Source organism: Strix uralensis, chromosome 3, assembly GCF_047716275.1.
Source record: "Strix uralensis isolate ZFMK-TIS-50842 chromosome 3, bStrUra1, whole genome shotgun sequence".
Taxonomy (NCBI): domain Eukaryota; kingdom Metazoa; phylum Chordata; class Aves; order Strigiformes; family Strigidae; genus Strix; species Strix uralensis.
Window position 1 is genome coordinate 10,586,818 of NC_133974.1, and position 16,494 is coordinate 10,603,311.

Sequence of the window (16,494 nt, forward strand, 5' to 3'; positions counted from 1 at the left end):
AAAAGTGCAGATGAAAAAGGAGAAAAATAAACATTTTGTTTTGTCTGTCTCTACCTCAAGGGTAAAATCATATCTATACTTTGTCCATGTACTTTATTCACCATTTATGCAAGACTCAGGAGCAGAAAGGTTGACCTCTCTTTCTTTTGATGTCTGAACTTCATGTTTGTTTTGGAACTACATCTCTTTCCAAAATTACACAAGGAAACAGAAAATTAAAGTCATCTACTCCACCCTATAAAGTACTGCACCAATATAATGGTGGCAGGGCAGGGAGAATGAAGATTTGAAAATGTTAAAACTTTCTTTCAGGTAACACTAACATACATCAAGTGAAAATTATAAGACATCACTAAATTAAAAGGCAGTGGTCACAGTATTACATTGTATTTCACCGACAGAATACAGTTTTAGAATATGAAGAATATCGCATTATTATCAAAAATACAGACACAGCATGCATAGCTTTTTAGGGGATTTAATGTAGCTAAACTTGTGCAAAAGCTGTCGTAAAAGAGAACAATTTCATATATTTAAAATGGCTGAAGCAGAAAGAATTTACTATCAGCTGAGGGACTAAAACCAAACCATTACCACAGCAGGTCTTTGCTGTATATTAACCTCAAGGGAAAAGTTGTTGGTTGCATCAGTAACAAGAAAGAAAAAGTGTGGAAAGGTGTTTGGAAAGTTCACCACTGCCTAGTGGTTTAGTTTACACTGTCTCCCTCTAACTCTGCATATGGATTGCTTAGTGGGAGACCACGTACAAGTAATCATAAATAACAGTTCAGAATAAAATCCACGATTCTGCAAAGGCTAAGCAGAAAAGTGATTCATGGGGCTTAGGCAACAGTTAGGGTTAGAGCTGACTTTTTGCAACAGACTAAATTCTATACCTGAGCTGAAACCTGCACCGTCTGAAACACCAGAAATTCTCTGATGAAGACTCCTGGCCAAACCCTGGTGTGATTTATGACTTAACGAGTTCTCATAGTCAGTTTTAGATCGCAACAGGGGAAGGCAAGGCAAAAAAAAAAACCAACCCAAATTATTTGACTAGTTCTCAAATGTACTTATAAATGGAATTTACTTTCATGAAATTCAATGTTTTATTTCATATTACAGTTTGCAGCTATTAAATATGAGGCAGTTGCTGTGTGAGTTGTTCCAGTACACACAGCTGCATTAACAGCTAACTACAAATACATTTTACACTAGTGGGTACTTTCAAGAACCAAATGTCTCTTCAGGAAGTTTTACCAGCAACTTTTTTTCACGTATTTACGCTGTTCCAGCTAATTCTGTATGTTACTTTCCACATATATGTGCTTTTTTTTCTGTTTCTGCTGCCTGAAAACTAATTTCCACTCATCTGTGGGGCAAAATTAACAAAGACACTACCATCTGTTCCTCAACAGGATTTGCTATCATATAACTGTTGACATGTAAAGGGTATTTTATATTTTGATTGGACATTAATTGTGCTTTCCTTGGATTAAGTATTTTAAACTGAACTATGAAAATAGCGTTAAATATATAGGTCATAGCAATTATTGTGTTATTTACATTACTAAACAAGTATGCAGCAGATGGCCTCCAGGGCCCTGGCCAGAAGAACCTATCTCCTGCAGATTTATTTGGTGCTTGGAGATACTACCAACTAACTTCTCCAACCAGTTTGAATCCTGTTGTGCCTCTCGTTTGTTGCCAGCAAAAATATTCCAGGCTTGTTTGTTTCAACACCAATATTTCTCAAGGCCTTCCTGGTACCTCACTATATAAAATGTTCATACTTGGGCCTTTTCAGAGGCCATGCCCCTGCAGCTAAATGAAATAGTACCAGGGACCCTTAACTAGACAAGGGGCCACAGTCTGGCCACATCTACACTTCTTAGCGCTTGGCCCAAGTCTCCTTTTGGAGCCGGGTGATACCATTGTGGCCATTAGGCATAATTGTTATATTGTGTAGGGTTTTTTTCATTTGTAAGTGCCTGAAACACAAAGACTGCACTTCAGCCCTCCACTGTGATGTCTCCATTTCACGAAACCTAGGCTGTATGCAGCATGAGAGTCTGTGATGGTTGAGAGTGCGAAGCCTGCTGGGACAGGTGTGGAAGGCCCTGTGAGGTGGAGAACACCACATTTGGTGCAGTCTTGTCCATCTTGGCTACTGAGCATGGCTTCTGATGCAAGTCCGTACCCTGAACTGTGCCCAGGATTGTTCACAAGAGTGTTCACTGGCCCAAAACGGGTTAACACTTAACCAGTCTGGACAATCAGTGTTCTAACACTGAAGGACACTCACTGGTCCCATTTTATGTAGCAGTAAAAACATAACCAGAGAAATCATGCAGAATACTCAGGAAGATCTGATCTTATAAAGCACTACCTCAAGCTTTCACAACATAAATTCTTTTTTATTTTCCTATCCCCGAACTAAACTGGCCCTTAAACGTACTTATTGTATTCCACCCTGATCCAGCAAAATTTTTATGCACCTGAGCCGCTTTAAGTTCACTGTTTTCAAGGGGGCTGTTTGTATAAGCAAAGTCTATGCATGCTCAGAAGCTCTGGGACCACTGCTTTATAAGAGACATTCACATGCTCAAAGTTTTGTTTGCTGTACTCTGACTTTATATACTTAAAAAAGAACCACATGAGAGCAACACTATATATATGATATATAAAAATATACAACCTCCAATTAACTTCCATTTCCAAATGCTTGCAGTTAGCTTTTTTAGTCTTATAATACAGGAATACATACTAAAATATTATTGCTGCCATTTATGACATGAACATACTCAAATGCATACCACAAGGTCCGCATGTGCCCACACATAAGGGCACAATGAGCCAATCAACACTATGTCAAGTCCATTTTTTCCCATAGAAATGTGGAATAATGACCTTTTCTTACTTAAAGTTTCCCTTTCTTACATTAACTACCTGTAAAGCCACCTCAGTCCTTGGAAGAACTTTATTAATTTTCAATCTCTGTTTCAGTTGTTTTGGGAACTGATGATGCAACTACTTTTTGAAACATTTCAGTCTCTAGGACATCACTTCTAACTCATAATTTTAAAATACATGCATTTCCAACTGCTCTGTAATAAAAAAAAAAAAAAGTAATTTGAAAACCATAAAGAATTTATTTTACGTACTTCTGAAGAATTTTCTTCAGACAAAATCAGTATGCACACAATAGCTGAACTGTTCAGTGTGAAAGCTACTTCTGTGACCAATCTAAATATTTATATGAATCATGTATATTTTTAAATTCTTAATTTTAAGATCTGGTTATATAGAGTTTGAGATATTTAATTCTGAGGGAGTAAATAGTTCTTCTGAAAATCTATTCAGGATTCAAATGCTGCAATCTATTGTTTGCCTTGCCAGTGCAGTCAAATGCCTCCATTTAGCTAGTGCAGTGAGCATTCACAGAAAGGAAACATAATTTAAAAAAACAGAAAAAAGAAAACAGGATTGTATATAAATAAAAAATTGTCATGGAAGCTGGACATAAAGATGCAGAGAAACCCTTTTTTTCTCCCATTGATTAAACACTGCAGACATGGACTTCTTCAAATAGGATTATATCAGTGTCCCGTGACACATCCTATTTATCATTACTGTAACTACCCTTCGTAAACTGTCTCCAAAAATCCTGTACTTTAGCAACATGAAGACTAATGTTTTAACTGTAAAAGAACCACTGAATTCTTTTATCTTGACTGTAGGCTACTCATGGCATAACCTTTCCCTCTATCACCTTTAATTTGTTACATTTATTTCTGTGAATCCATCAAAAAGGAGCCACACAGACCAGAAACGCCTTTCCATTGCATTCAAAGCACCAGAGAACAGAAGAAACAAAGAGCTGGAGAGTAAAGGCTAAGAAATAGTACCAGGGAGAGTAATTAAATATAATTTGGTGAATATTGAAGATGACTGGTTTCCATATTTACAGACAATTTACTGAAAATAATAAATCACTAGGTGTGTCTTATTAATACATATGTTTGTATTCATACATACCATCCCACTTTACTACTAAACTTATAAATTATACAAACACAAACTGGGAACAAATTGTGATCTCCTGAAAATATGTTCTCCAGACTGAATGATAATGAATCTTTGAAGAAATCTTTGAACACTGCAAAGATTCAAAACCTTACATCATACATAGAAATTTAGCTTAAGAAATAAGGTCAGAAATTGGAGAACTGATGATTTTAAGGGTTTCAGGAGATTCTGCCCCTCATGTGAGGATATAAGTGATGACAACGCAAATCTAAAAATCAGTTATGGACATGAAAGGAATGACTGACATGTCACAGTTGAGTACACAGTGGCTATGCAAGTGATGAGCTTAAATGATAGGCTATTAAACAAAACATGTTGCCCTCAAAACACTGGCTTCACCTGCTTTATTCACTTACATTCTGCCACCACACTACTGATTCTTTAGCGTAGACACTGGTTTGACTAACCTCTATTTTCATTATTTGTTTACTACATTAAAACACCCAGATCAACTACTAGTCTGTAACCCGTGTAGTTAGTTGTTAATCCACAAAGAATACCCACCAAAAAAAGCACACTACAAATATCAAGACAGAAAATGAATCAAACAGATAGCTTATACTGAACTATTATTATTATTATTACTACTACGACTAAGATATTGGTGCATATGAGCAATGTCTTGAGCAATACAAATGCATCACAGAACCTGTTTGAACAAAACACACGAGATGCTTTAAGCCACCCCTCTGCGGGACATGCAAAGTGAAAGAGTCGTCCATGCAGTCCCTTCCCCAAGGGAAACCACTACGAAAGTTCATGCTAATCAGTAATTTTATAGTCTCACTTAAGAAATTAAAAGTCATAGAGAACCTGCCCTCTAAAAACACATACCAACCACACATAAAACTATGATTTATACTTCTCCTGTGATGACAACTACTATCAATTTTTTCAACTATTCAAATAAATTTAAGAAAATATCCCAGTCAAGTTACATCACAGCCACTGATAAACAGAGTATTGGCATGATCATATGGGGGTGACCATTCAAACCCCCTCCTCCCACTTTCTGCCATCTGCCCTCATCACAACTCTCAATCAGATCACAAATTGCTGAGCAGAAGCCTGATGTTGATCATCTTGCAGGGAAGGAGGCAATGCCAGCAACCTTGGAATTTGCATCTAACCATTACAAGTTAGGCTGGTTTTATTAACATTTTTAAGTGGGGAACCTGAAAGTCAAAACATTGAAATGATTTCTTCAAGAACAGAAAGTCACATGTGAAACCCAGGACAGAGATGAGGAATTCCAATTCCTTCGAACGTCCATTCAGAACAGACCAGGACAAACTGTCTCACTCTCCTACAAAGTGAGAGAATTTTTTGAGACTGCAGGAACTTACCAACTCCAATTTATATTAAATGTAATACACACAGTCCTTATTTTAATATTCACCCATAAGTTTACCTGCTGCTAACAATCAAGTTTTATAAACAGTTTAATAAAATGGTGTACTCTGATCAATAGTACCTCAAGCACCTAGATGGCCCTTTGATACTAGATAAACTGAGTTCTGGAATAAGAAATGACCTGCAAGACTTGACATGAATATCAGAAAAAAGCAATGTTAGTTGCAAATAGGAACATGAAAACTGTATCAGATCAGGCCAGCAGTCCATTCTGTCTTTGACAGCATCTAACAGTCGGTGCCAAGGAAAGGGCCAGCACATTGGGCTACTTCCCCGGTACAACCTACAGAAGACTGCTGGCTCTTGGGGCTTCCTGAGCCTTTAAGTAGCATCTTCATGTTTAATAGTCCCTGATGGATTTCCCTTCCATAAATCTGCCTTCTCTTTTTGCAGACCCCTGTAGACTTTTAGGAATCTGTGACATTTCCAATGAAGTTTAAGACTACATTAAAATACTTTTTGTTTTGAAACTGCTGCCTAATAGATTAATTTGCTTTCCATAGGTATTGCATTAGAAATTACAATGAGGAATCACTGTCCATTCAACTCTTTTGCAAAACGTTGTATAGGCTTTTGTCATTATTTCCCCAACCTCCTTCTTGCATCAGGTTGTCTTCTAACTTCCTTTTTATTTATTGCTCTCTATGTGGAAGTATTTCAGACTTGTGAAAAACTTTGCCACTTTTCTGTATCTTTTGTAGCTTTACTGTACCCTTTCTGAGAGGTGGGAACTGCAAGATCTGCAGCTCCCATCCAAGCAGTGAGCACATCACCATCACACAGAGTGTGCTTCTAAATGATCACTAAATCTTACTTGACTTTGACCACTGGAAGCACAAAGTACTGAGATTTCATAGAGCATCTGTTGTGACTCCATGAACAGCAATCTTGCTTATGTACAACAATCATTTATTAAGAGCATTTTCTTCCCTCTAAACACTCAGTTTTATCTTACGCGTCAACACATGACTATCATTTTTTACTGCTCTCAGTAGGAATTCAAAGGTCCTTCTGCAACCTGACAATTATTTTCACTAACCTGAATAACTCAGTATGAACAACAGATTTTACTACTCTGTTTTCCGCCCCCTTTTCCAGACTATTTACAACTATGTTGAACAGTAGTGATCTTCACAGAAATTCCTGTACAACACTCCCTGTTACGCCAATCCATTGAAAAAGATGGTAATTAATTCCTACCTTTTCTTTCCTATCTTTTCACCGGGTATCCATCCATCTGAAGGTTGCAACCTTTATCTGACAACTGCTGAGTCTTCTAAGAACATCTGACGAAAGCTCTTGCCCAGATACCTTTTGGAAATCCAAGTCGATTGACCCAGCTTGCCTTGACCAGGTGTGGTCACTTGGCTCCTCCAAAGACTCCCACAGATTTCTGAGGCACAGTGTTCCTCCGTAAAAAATGATGCTGATGGTTCTCTGGTGCATCGTATTTACTCCTGTTCCACTAGCTCTTGTCTTTGCTATTCTTCCCACTGATTTGATCAACATGCACATCGACCTTAGGGGCTCCTCTTGGAGCCGTTCAGGTTTTGGCTACAGGCAGCACTCCCCGGTCCTCCAACACCGTCTGTAGCACGTGGTTACATGGCACGTTCAGCAGTCCAACTGTTTCATGCCCAAATCCCTCTGTATCTCCTGGATAAACACCATCTGATCTTGCCAATTTCCTATTATTCAATTTATTTTCTTTTAACCTTCTAATACAACTTCAAATGGAAACAGCTCCTCCAACACTTTTCTCCAAAAAGCAGCGTTTCAGCATGAAAACCTCTCTAAGGTCCTCTAACACGGGGTTGTTTTTTCATTACAGCCTTGTCTTCCCTGAGCTCATTTCACACCTTATTTAGCGGACATACAGACTCCATGGCAGGATCATGGTGGGTTGAGAAAGGATTTATCGCAACTTTTTATGTGTTTTGCAAGTTGATCCTCAAAACCTTTCCGGGGGGGGGGCTGCTTCACCGTGGTGTTACACTCCAGGTGCCCAGGTCCGGTTTCCTCATTTAGATGCAACTTCAATCATGTTGAAGTCTGTGCTTCTGCTACCCCTTTCTCTGCCTTTTTCAAAGCACCCCAGCTTATTTTGCTCTTTCAAAACTAGCGTTTTATTTTCCTTTGCCAGAATTCCCAAAGAAACTGTGAGGTTTGGGCAAGCCTGAATGACAGAAACTGAAGGAAACCCCCAAGACGTGCGTCTCTGGGGAACTCAGCTCTTGCTCCCGTCTTTCCCTGGCAGGCGACAGGCGACCGACGGACGGGCACCCGCCCTCGCTCGCCGCCTCGCCTAGGGCTGGGGCGGTGGCCACGCCGCCAGGCCGGCGAGGCGCTGCCCGGGGCAGTCGCCCCGGCAGGGCTGCCCCGTCTCCTCAGGGCGGGTGGCTCGGCCGCCACCCTCGCCGAGCGGGGCGGCGGAGGGGGGAGGCGGGAGGCGGGGGGCGGGGCTGCCCTCAGCCCACCCCGCGCGGCCCAGGCGGAAGGAGCGGCCCCGCCGCGCCCGCCCCCTCCCGCCGCCGCCCTGCGCGGCCTCGCCGGCTGCTTCCGCCCGGTTTCGGCAGACGTCGCCAGCGCCGGCCGCCACCTCTCCGCCGCCGCGATGCTGGGTGTTGGGGAGCCTGCGAAGGGGGAAGGTACGTGCCTGGGCAGCGCGGCGGTCTCTCCGCTCCCCGCCGCCTCGGGGCGCCGCGTGGGGCGAGGGCAGGGCGGAGGGGCTGCGGCCCCGCCGAGGGCGGGCGGTGGGCCGGGGCGGCGGGGCTGGCCGGGCCCCTTGCGGGCTGCCGGCCGGGCCCTCCCCTCCCTCCCCTTTGCCCCCCCTCCCCTCCCTTCCCTCCCCCTGCCCGGCGGGCGGTCTCGGGTCCGGGAGCCGTGAGGCGGGCGCCCTGCGCCGCGGGCCTCGCTGAGCCGCTTGGCTGAGACCGCTGCTGCGTGCCGCGGCGGCCGGTAACCGGGCGGCGGGGCGGGCACGGTGCCTGGCCGCGCAGGGCAGGGTCCCCTGGCCCTTGTGTATCGGCCGTGCAGAAGTCGGGTTTATAGAATCGCCTTCTGCTAAATAATAGTCGTGATTTCTAGCCGTAAGGTTCAGGGTGGAGTCACACATCCCATGCGGTAAGCAGCGCTTCGTGCGTGCTCCCTTGACTGGTTTTTCCTTGGATTGGGAGGAGACTTCAAGAAGCAAGTCCTAAGCAGTGTCTCCTTTTCCAGAAAATAGCAGCGGTGATGCTACTTGTAGTGTTTTTTCTGATTGTCAGTACTTGTTCCTGTGGAGCATCTCTTGGAGCTGACTGATGTTTGTTACCTAAGTGGCAAGTTGTAAAACAGGTAGGATAAAAAAGGCCGTGGCCTGAATGGCCTGTAAATAAGGCAAATAAGGTAATGAAATCTTAAAAGTTAAAAGTTGAGATGAGATTCATAAGTGGAAAGAAGTATCTGTTAATAGAGGAACTAATTGGTTTAGAAAAGCAGAGTCTAGCAGGCATACACACCCTCCTTCAGAAACCCTCTGTCTGTCAGGCTTGTTCTTTGCACTGGTCCCAGAGCATCATTGTTAGTAAATGCAGGCCTGAAGGTAGCTGCAACAAAAGAGAAGAAACACCTGCGCCAGACAGGAGGTGAGCAGCAGGTTCAGGAGGCAGTGTAAATGTTGGTACGGAAATGTATGGTCAAAGAAATTAAGATGATGGTGAAGCACTGTTGAGGCATGATAGTTGTTGAGGGCTTTCTCACTGGTAACTTCTTTGTTGTGTTTGTAAAAACAATAAAGCAGCTTCTTTTCTTGCGACTTAGGTATAATATTAAAGCCTTATCGTTAGAAGACTTGAACGGCTTGAATGATGCAGACCCTTATTTTTTAAGGTGCAGTATACCCCTGGCCCTCTGGGACTTTATGATATCCAGTTAAGGTCTGAGACTCCATCTGCATGAACCTGTTGTAGAATCTGGATATGAATTTGTATTGTGTGTGTGTCTCGGAGATGAGAAGCCTTCAATTATTAATTGGGAATATTGCAGTTCCCTATTGTCTTGTGACGCTTACTTATGATGTCAGTGAGGGAGGTCATCACACATTACAGAAACTGGGTAGGCAACAGCAGTAACATTTAGTATTTTCCATCATGGTATTACTACAAGGGTTGTATAAAAGCAATTTAAGTCAGTGATTTTTCAAGAGTCTTTGGCAGTACCCTAGGCAGATGCTTGTGGAAGAGGCAAGCACATATATGATTTTTCTTTACCTACTCCCACTCTGTAAGTATGAACAGTCTGCAACAAAAGTGCAGCGCAAGAACTTTCTGGAACAGATGTACTGAAGACTTAAAGTTCCACAGTGAATTTTTTCTCCATCAACTCATCCTTGCCTTTAACCCATGTTGCGTTCGCAACATCCAGCCGCAAGTAGTTCTGTGGGTCAGATACCCGCTATCTCAGGAGGCACCTCTGTTGATTTTGAACATGCTTTCTGCTACTTATATTTGGTATTTCTTCCTTTTTAAATTAGAATAGACACTGATGTGTTACTGCCTATTTATCTGCTTCACGTGATTCTCGGAGGCAATTACAATAAATTGTGTATGGGTAATGGTAAAACAAAATTTCCAGTGTCACAGCCAAACCAAAGAATTTACCAGTAAATTTGACAAGATTTACTCTAAAGCTTCCTAACTGATCTTACTGTTTGGGTTTTTTTTTATATTGATAGCTCTGATTTCCTTTAAATTACATTTTTTCTATTATTGTGATTTACTATCATGTGGACACCTAGTCTGGAAAAAGGAGCAGTCCCCATTTTGAGTAACATCGAGGTTATATTTACCAAGTATTAGGAGAAAAATTTCAGTGTTCAAGCTTTAGTGGTGTTGTGCATGCATTTGTACAGACAACATGCATGAAGGATGTGAAGGACAGGTAGGTTTTGCTTATTTAAATGGGGCATCTTAATAGCTGTATAACTGTGTTTTTCTGCTCTTGACAAACCACTGTGTAGTACTGTGAATTTTCAGTGAAGTACTTGACTAAATGTGGTTCCAGGTTACACTTTGAATGGTAATATTTAGATGTCCACTAAGGTTTGTAGACAGGTTACGCTGGAGGAAGTAAGTCGTTCTAACAGAATATTCATAATAGGAAACAAATGTGTACTATGAAAAGTCTGAACTTGACAGAATCTTAAGCTTGAAACAAATCTGGAATTTCACACCGAAATACTAGCCTGATTACATAGTTGACTAGTGAAATGAATGAGAGAACTGTTTATTTACCTAGCTAGGATTGCACAGCCACCTAATGCAATTGTGTGTTGTGTGGTAAGTGCCTTGTTACCATATGTTAGGTAATCCTGATGTGCCAGAACAGCATCTAATCAGAGATGCTGCAGCTCCAAGTATGGCAGGATTTTTTTCCTCAATATCCTTGTTACATTCTGCCAGGAACCATGCTGTTCTTTTTCTGTCTCATCTCCTACTTCTGTTTAGATCTTGTTCCCATTGTCCTTTGTTTAGACAAGTCCTTTACTCAAATTTCTCATTTAAAAAAAAAAAAAAAAGTAACTGATACAAACTTTTTGTGGAAATCTGACCCCTCAGATTTTACCTCTCAAAAGAAATTGTAGCACTAACTAGAAATAAAGTGGGTGTCAGGTGATAACCAGGTTATGATTTGCACCTTAGACAAACACAGGCTTTGTTTATGTCTGTGTTTGTACGTAGTATGTTTTGTCAGGGTTTGGCAGGATTGTTTTGATGGGAGGAGCTGTGTCCCTGCGCAAAATAATGATCCTTCAAGGGTTACTCTCATTTTGAGGAACAAGCTAGCAGTGTTTCCAGCATGGTGAATTGACTTGGACCCTCTTGTTACTAGAACTGTAGGTCTGTATGTCAGAGCACTGGTGTGTTCAGGCCTTCCTGCAGCACTGGTTCTGAAAGAAACTTTTTGGCTACTGCACTTCTCCAGCCTGACTGTTCAACTCCCTGTCCCATCCCCCTGATCAGCAGAATGATGAACATCATCATTGCTTCTTACTGGGAAGGACTTGGACTCCAGGCCTGATATTAATAGTATAGACAATTATATTACTGTAGTGACTCAGAAAGGCATCTAATGCTATCTGGTATTAGTCTTTGTAGTCTCATTTATGTCTCCTGTTCATTGATTCTTCTGTTTGATTTTGCTTGTCCTTTGCACAGAGCTGCATACAGCCTATTTGTTTTCATGTCTCTGCTTGCAGTGCCTTCCTAGCCTGTCTAGGTTAATAAATTAATATCAGAATGTTCAGCTGCTGCAGTAAACATAAGAAGGAGATGGTAAGCAGCAAACACAGCTTGAGAGATTACTGGAGAATGCTGTTGTGACTAGTAAGTTAGTCCACTGTAAGTAGACCGTATTCTGAGTAATTCTTTTATGTCCTTCTTAGAAAGCAATAAAACCATCAGTAGCTAGAGAGCTAAGTTGAAGATGAGATAAACAGTTTATGTAAGAACACATGCAAGTTGAAATAATAAAACAGAAAGAAAAGAAAAAAAGTATTTTGAATTCAGAGCATATGTTGGGCTAAGGGAGAACAACTAATGTGGAAATATGGAAGAAACATTGAAATAAGGGATAGTTCCCTAGGGAGAGTCATGCTGAACAGCACAGCAGAGGATGGGGGAAGCCAAATCAAGGACAGCGTGATGCTAATTGGATTGGCGTATGTTTGGTTTTGCTTTGATAGCTGCTTCTTGCTAGTATTCATTATGCTCTTTGAGCTTTGCCTTACCTAACAGCAAAGAAAGAACAGTGCACTCCATTGAGTAGTGAATCTTATTCTGATAGAGTCAGAAAAGGAGTTGTTTAACGTAAAATGGAATAGCAGTTGCTTTTTACTGCTTTTGCCTGTCATTATTGCTGGTGAAGGATGGACGTTTCTTCAAATACTTAACTTCTGGGTGTTGTGGTTTAAATGCATATATAGGTTACCATTACTTTAAATTCTTGGTTTTTTGTTTTCTTGAATGTTGTCCAGATTACCTGTATGTCTTAAGTGGCTGTCCAACAGAAATGTGGGGATGTAGTTTTTTTTTTCCTGTAGAAGAAAAGAGTATAGAACATATGGTTACAGAGCCAAATAGTTCTTTGACTTTTTTTTTCTTTTGAAAAGGTGCAAAGTTCTCATTTTCCCTAGAGATAGTAGGAATCAAATGGCAAAGAAGAATCATCTTTGTTTAGTGAGTAAGCATATTTTTTCAGACCCTTAGACCACAAGCAAACCTTTTTGCATGTTTATGTTTTTTCTCTCTCGATACCGTTTTCAGTTTCTTCTTGTGCATGTGTCTTTGATTATGTGTTCTTTCACCTTTTTTGCAGTGTATTCTGCTATTTCTCTCTCTTATTGAAGCAATACCCTGGGAAAGGCTGTGTGAACTCTTCTCCCACAAAACTTGCATACCTGTTCAATTTTGAACGTGCTGTTTTGGGTGGTGATACATGCTTAAGTTTGAAGGCCACTAATCTTTCTTTTCTCTGTACCCAAACATAAGCGTGATGGCTTCTTCTTCATGAAGATTCCTGCCTCTTAACTTCAGCAAGATTTCAACCCAGTCTGTAATCATGACATTACATTTCAGTTTTGGCCAGTGGCTCCCCAAATACTGATGTTCAACATAATCCACATTCAAATAAACAATTAAACAAAATCCATACTTTGCAGACTTTACTGTATTTGTGATGTTTTTTTCATGCTATCCATTCCAAACTGTGATTTATTTCCCTTTGATTTTCTAATGTAGAATTTTTGCTTTCTGCTTGAGTTTCCTGCAGGCAGCTGGGAACGTTCATTTACAAGATTCTCTTGACATGAGTCTGCTGTTTCTGTGAAATTTGCTGGTCAGAAGAGACCTGGCATAGTTTTCTCCCTAGAAACCTTCTTTACCATGAAGACATTGTACTTCAGCAGCTTTATATTCTCTCACATAGAAATTCTATCTTTACTTGACGGAGGTTTTGCTAACATTGCAGTCTAATCTCAGAACATATATTTAAAATATATTTTATACCCACCTTTTATTCATGCCTACCACCAACTGTTGATTTCTCCATGATATTTTCAGTTTTAAACTCCCCAAGGTTTTCCTCTGGGTCCAATATTTTAATGCAGTATTTGGAGGGAAAGCTGTCTTTGAAAGTTCCTTCATTCATCCAGTAGATATCAATACTATGTGCACATGAAAAACTTTTTCTTCCTTTGCGACTAAAAAGTTTCCCAAAATCCCATTTTCTGTTCAGGAAAATACCCCATATTACACCAGATTAAACCATCCAGATTGCTTTTGTGCAAATGAAACCATTGTTACTTCCTTGAGTGCGCTTGTTTCTTTAAACAACAAATTTCTTGCACATTTCTTTTTAGGTCATCAGCATTATTAGCTTTATCATCAGGCTTTCGTATTAACTGGGAAATGGGAAGTTGCTAGGAGTATAGCTACCATTTTCTTGTAATCTGTGGGATTCCCTACCTTAATTATGCTTATGAAGTTACCTTAAGAAAAAACAAAATAAAACAAACTGGCACTCTTATGGGCTCATTTTCATGTTGATAGCTCTGAACAGTTCATAATTTGTGATGCTTTAGCTCTTTTGAAAAAGTGACAGTTACCATCTGGGTATGATTAAATAGATTGACAGGACATGATATGTAGGACCTCTTCCACTGTATGCTGAAATGTGTTCGATAAAACATTCAGCTTTTAAAATGTCATGTCTCTTTTCTTTTGGGTACATTTATCGTTGCTGGTATTGTACGAAGCCTCAGGGGACCTTCAGCCGCACCAGGGTAACTTCTTAGGATTTGCTTATGCTTGCTATGACTCCCGTGCTATGTGTTTCTAACTGAGTTTTAAAGTTTCAATGGCAAATGGATGACATTTTGATCTACCTAGTAACAAGGGACATGGACTCTGCTATTTGAGCATTGGGCAAGCATAACTGAGTTTTTGAGACCTTTGTTAAAGGAGCATCAACACAAAGAAAAACTGAGGTCTGTGATTGCCAAAGAAGAAGAGACCAGATGTAAACTTAGTGTCTTGTTGCCAGAACTGCAGTGAAACGTCAGATCCCCTTGCTGACTATGTTGAGTGCTGTAGACCAACAGTTGATGCTTTCAAGCTTGCAACTGCTTTCATGAAGTCCACCATTGTGCCTGATTCCCTTGGAAGTCTTTCATTTGCTGTTTCATCCTATGGAGAGTAGTGTGGAAATCAAGACCAACAATGCTGTAATAGTTCTATTATGATAATTAACAAGAGGTCCATGGGGCTTTTTTGTAGTCATTAGTACATGCTGAACTTCTTAAAGCCAGAACTCTTGATGAGATGTAAAGATTGGTTTAAAGTTATGGTGGGCCTTCCTAATTCATTTCCCCAGGGTTTTGACCACCCTCTTTGTTGAATAATTTTGTACCAGACCAATGTAGACATGTATCATTGTGGGATCTGAAAATGTTTTCTAATTTCTTGATTCCTTGCCCCTGAAACTCTTTCAGATTGTTTATACCAGAGCACCTTGTTGGAACAAGGTTGATGGGGGATCCATCTGTTCCTAATTTGAATCCACAAAATCTGGACCTTTCCAAGCTAACGCTTTTTCAATTTGCAAGTCCTATGCTGCTTTGCTGAAAAGCTGTCTCAAGAACTGCTTTTATAATATTTGGCACTGACAAGGGATGACTTGTCCAGTACAAAATTGATACCCAGAAGTTATTTTCCCTGTTTCGCTCCCACCAGGACAGTACACACTTTTTTGGTGATTGCTACAAGGGTATTAGTGATAATGAAATCCAAATTTTGTCGTAATACTGTAGGCCCAGTTCTTAAAACTAGGTTTCTTCCTACTTAGGTCTATGCACAGTCCCTTGTATGGTGTCTCTGTACAAGGTTCAGAAATGAAAACTGATTCCAGTTTTCATTCTGCACTTCAGCTTTTTATCATTATAGCTCTAAGCATGAGTAAGCTGTACCCCATTTCCATGCTATTTCACAGATATTTTTGCACAGTCATCAGTGAAATTCTCCTAGCTGTTTTAGTGGTTGAGGGAGGGGCATGGGGGGAATGACACAGGAACAAAACAAATTAAAGGCATCAGATTGCTAGGTCATTAAGTGATCCCTGAAAATAAGGCTGCCTAGCTACTTCAGTTTTTATAGACAAAACCAGCCTGCTGCTCTGAACTGCCTTATGTATAGATGTTTGGGATTTATTGGGTTATTTCATATAACTACATTGCTTCATTTGATATGTCCACAGTCTTAACTTTCTAGCTTTGCTTGCTTTTACAGATAACACCTGACAGTTTTTATTTATTAATTCAGGGACTAGCAGGTCCTTGCCATCATATACTTGGCAGAGAATTGTACTGTCAAGTTTCAGTTTTATGTGCTGCTGCTTTTCTTATACAGAATTGATCAAGATTTGTGACTGATGTCACAGCAGCCTGTAAAGTCTTTGGCATTTGCTGTTTTTCTGTAGAAACTCTGGCATCCACTGTTTGTCTGTAGTTTGTCCAAAGAAATCCTTGATGAGATCTAGGCATCCTGTGTTCCCCGCCTCCTCCTCTTGTTCATCTTTGCAGTTTTTCTACCAGGTCAGTCAGTCTGGCCTTTCTGCTTCTAGTTCTTAGCTATGAGCATGTTAGTTCCAGTCTGCAAATCAAGGAGCTTACGTCAGGTCTGGATGGTTCTTTTCTGGGGATAACATTGCAGAAATTGTTAGAGCCTTAGCAGAGCAGACAGCTGAAGGAATCTCTCTTCCTTTCTATTTTTCCAGTTATTCTTTTGCGTTGTGATATTGAATTCAACCACATAAGCTCACCAATTAGGGCAGCGTTTCATTTTTAAGCTGGTATGGCTAATCCATGGAATACATCTACTTAAGTTTCCTGTGGTTTTGGGGGGCTGATCTAGTTTAGATACCTTTTCTCTGACCTATATACTTAATTACTGTCATCTA

At 40.6% G+C, this 16,494-nt stretch overlaps 1 protein-coding gene across 2 annotated transcripts in view; it reads left to right on the forward strand.

The window, feature by feature from the left end:
* Positions 1–8,019: 8,019 nt before the first annotated feature.
* LDAH (lipid droplet associated hydrolase) overlaps positions 8,020–16,494 on the forward strand; it is a 128,592-nt gene continuing 120,117 nt past the window's right edge. For both annotated transcript variants that reach the window (XM_074861490.1, XM_074861489.1), the window contains exon 1: positions 8,020–8,150. In XM_074861490.1, the coding sequence (XP_074717591.1) occupies positions 8,117–8,150 (34 nt within the window). In that variant the 5' untranslated portion in view covers positions 8,020–8,116. The remainder of the gene's footprint in view (positions 8,151–16,494) is intronic.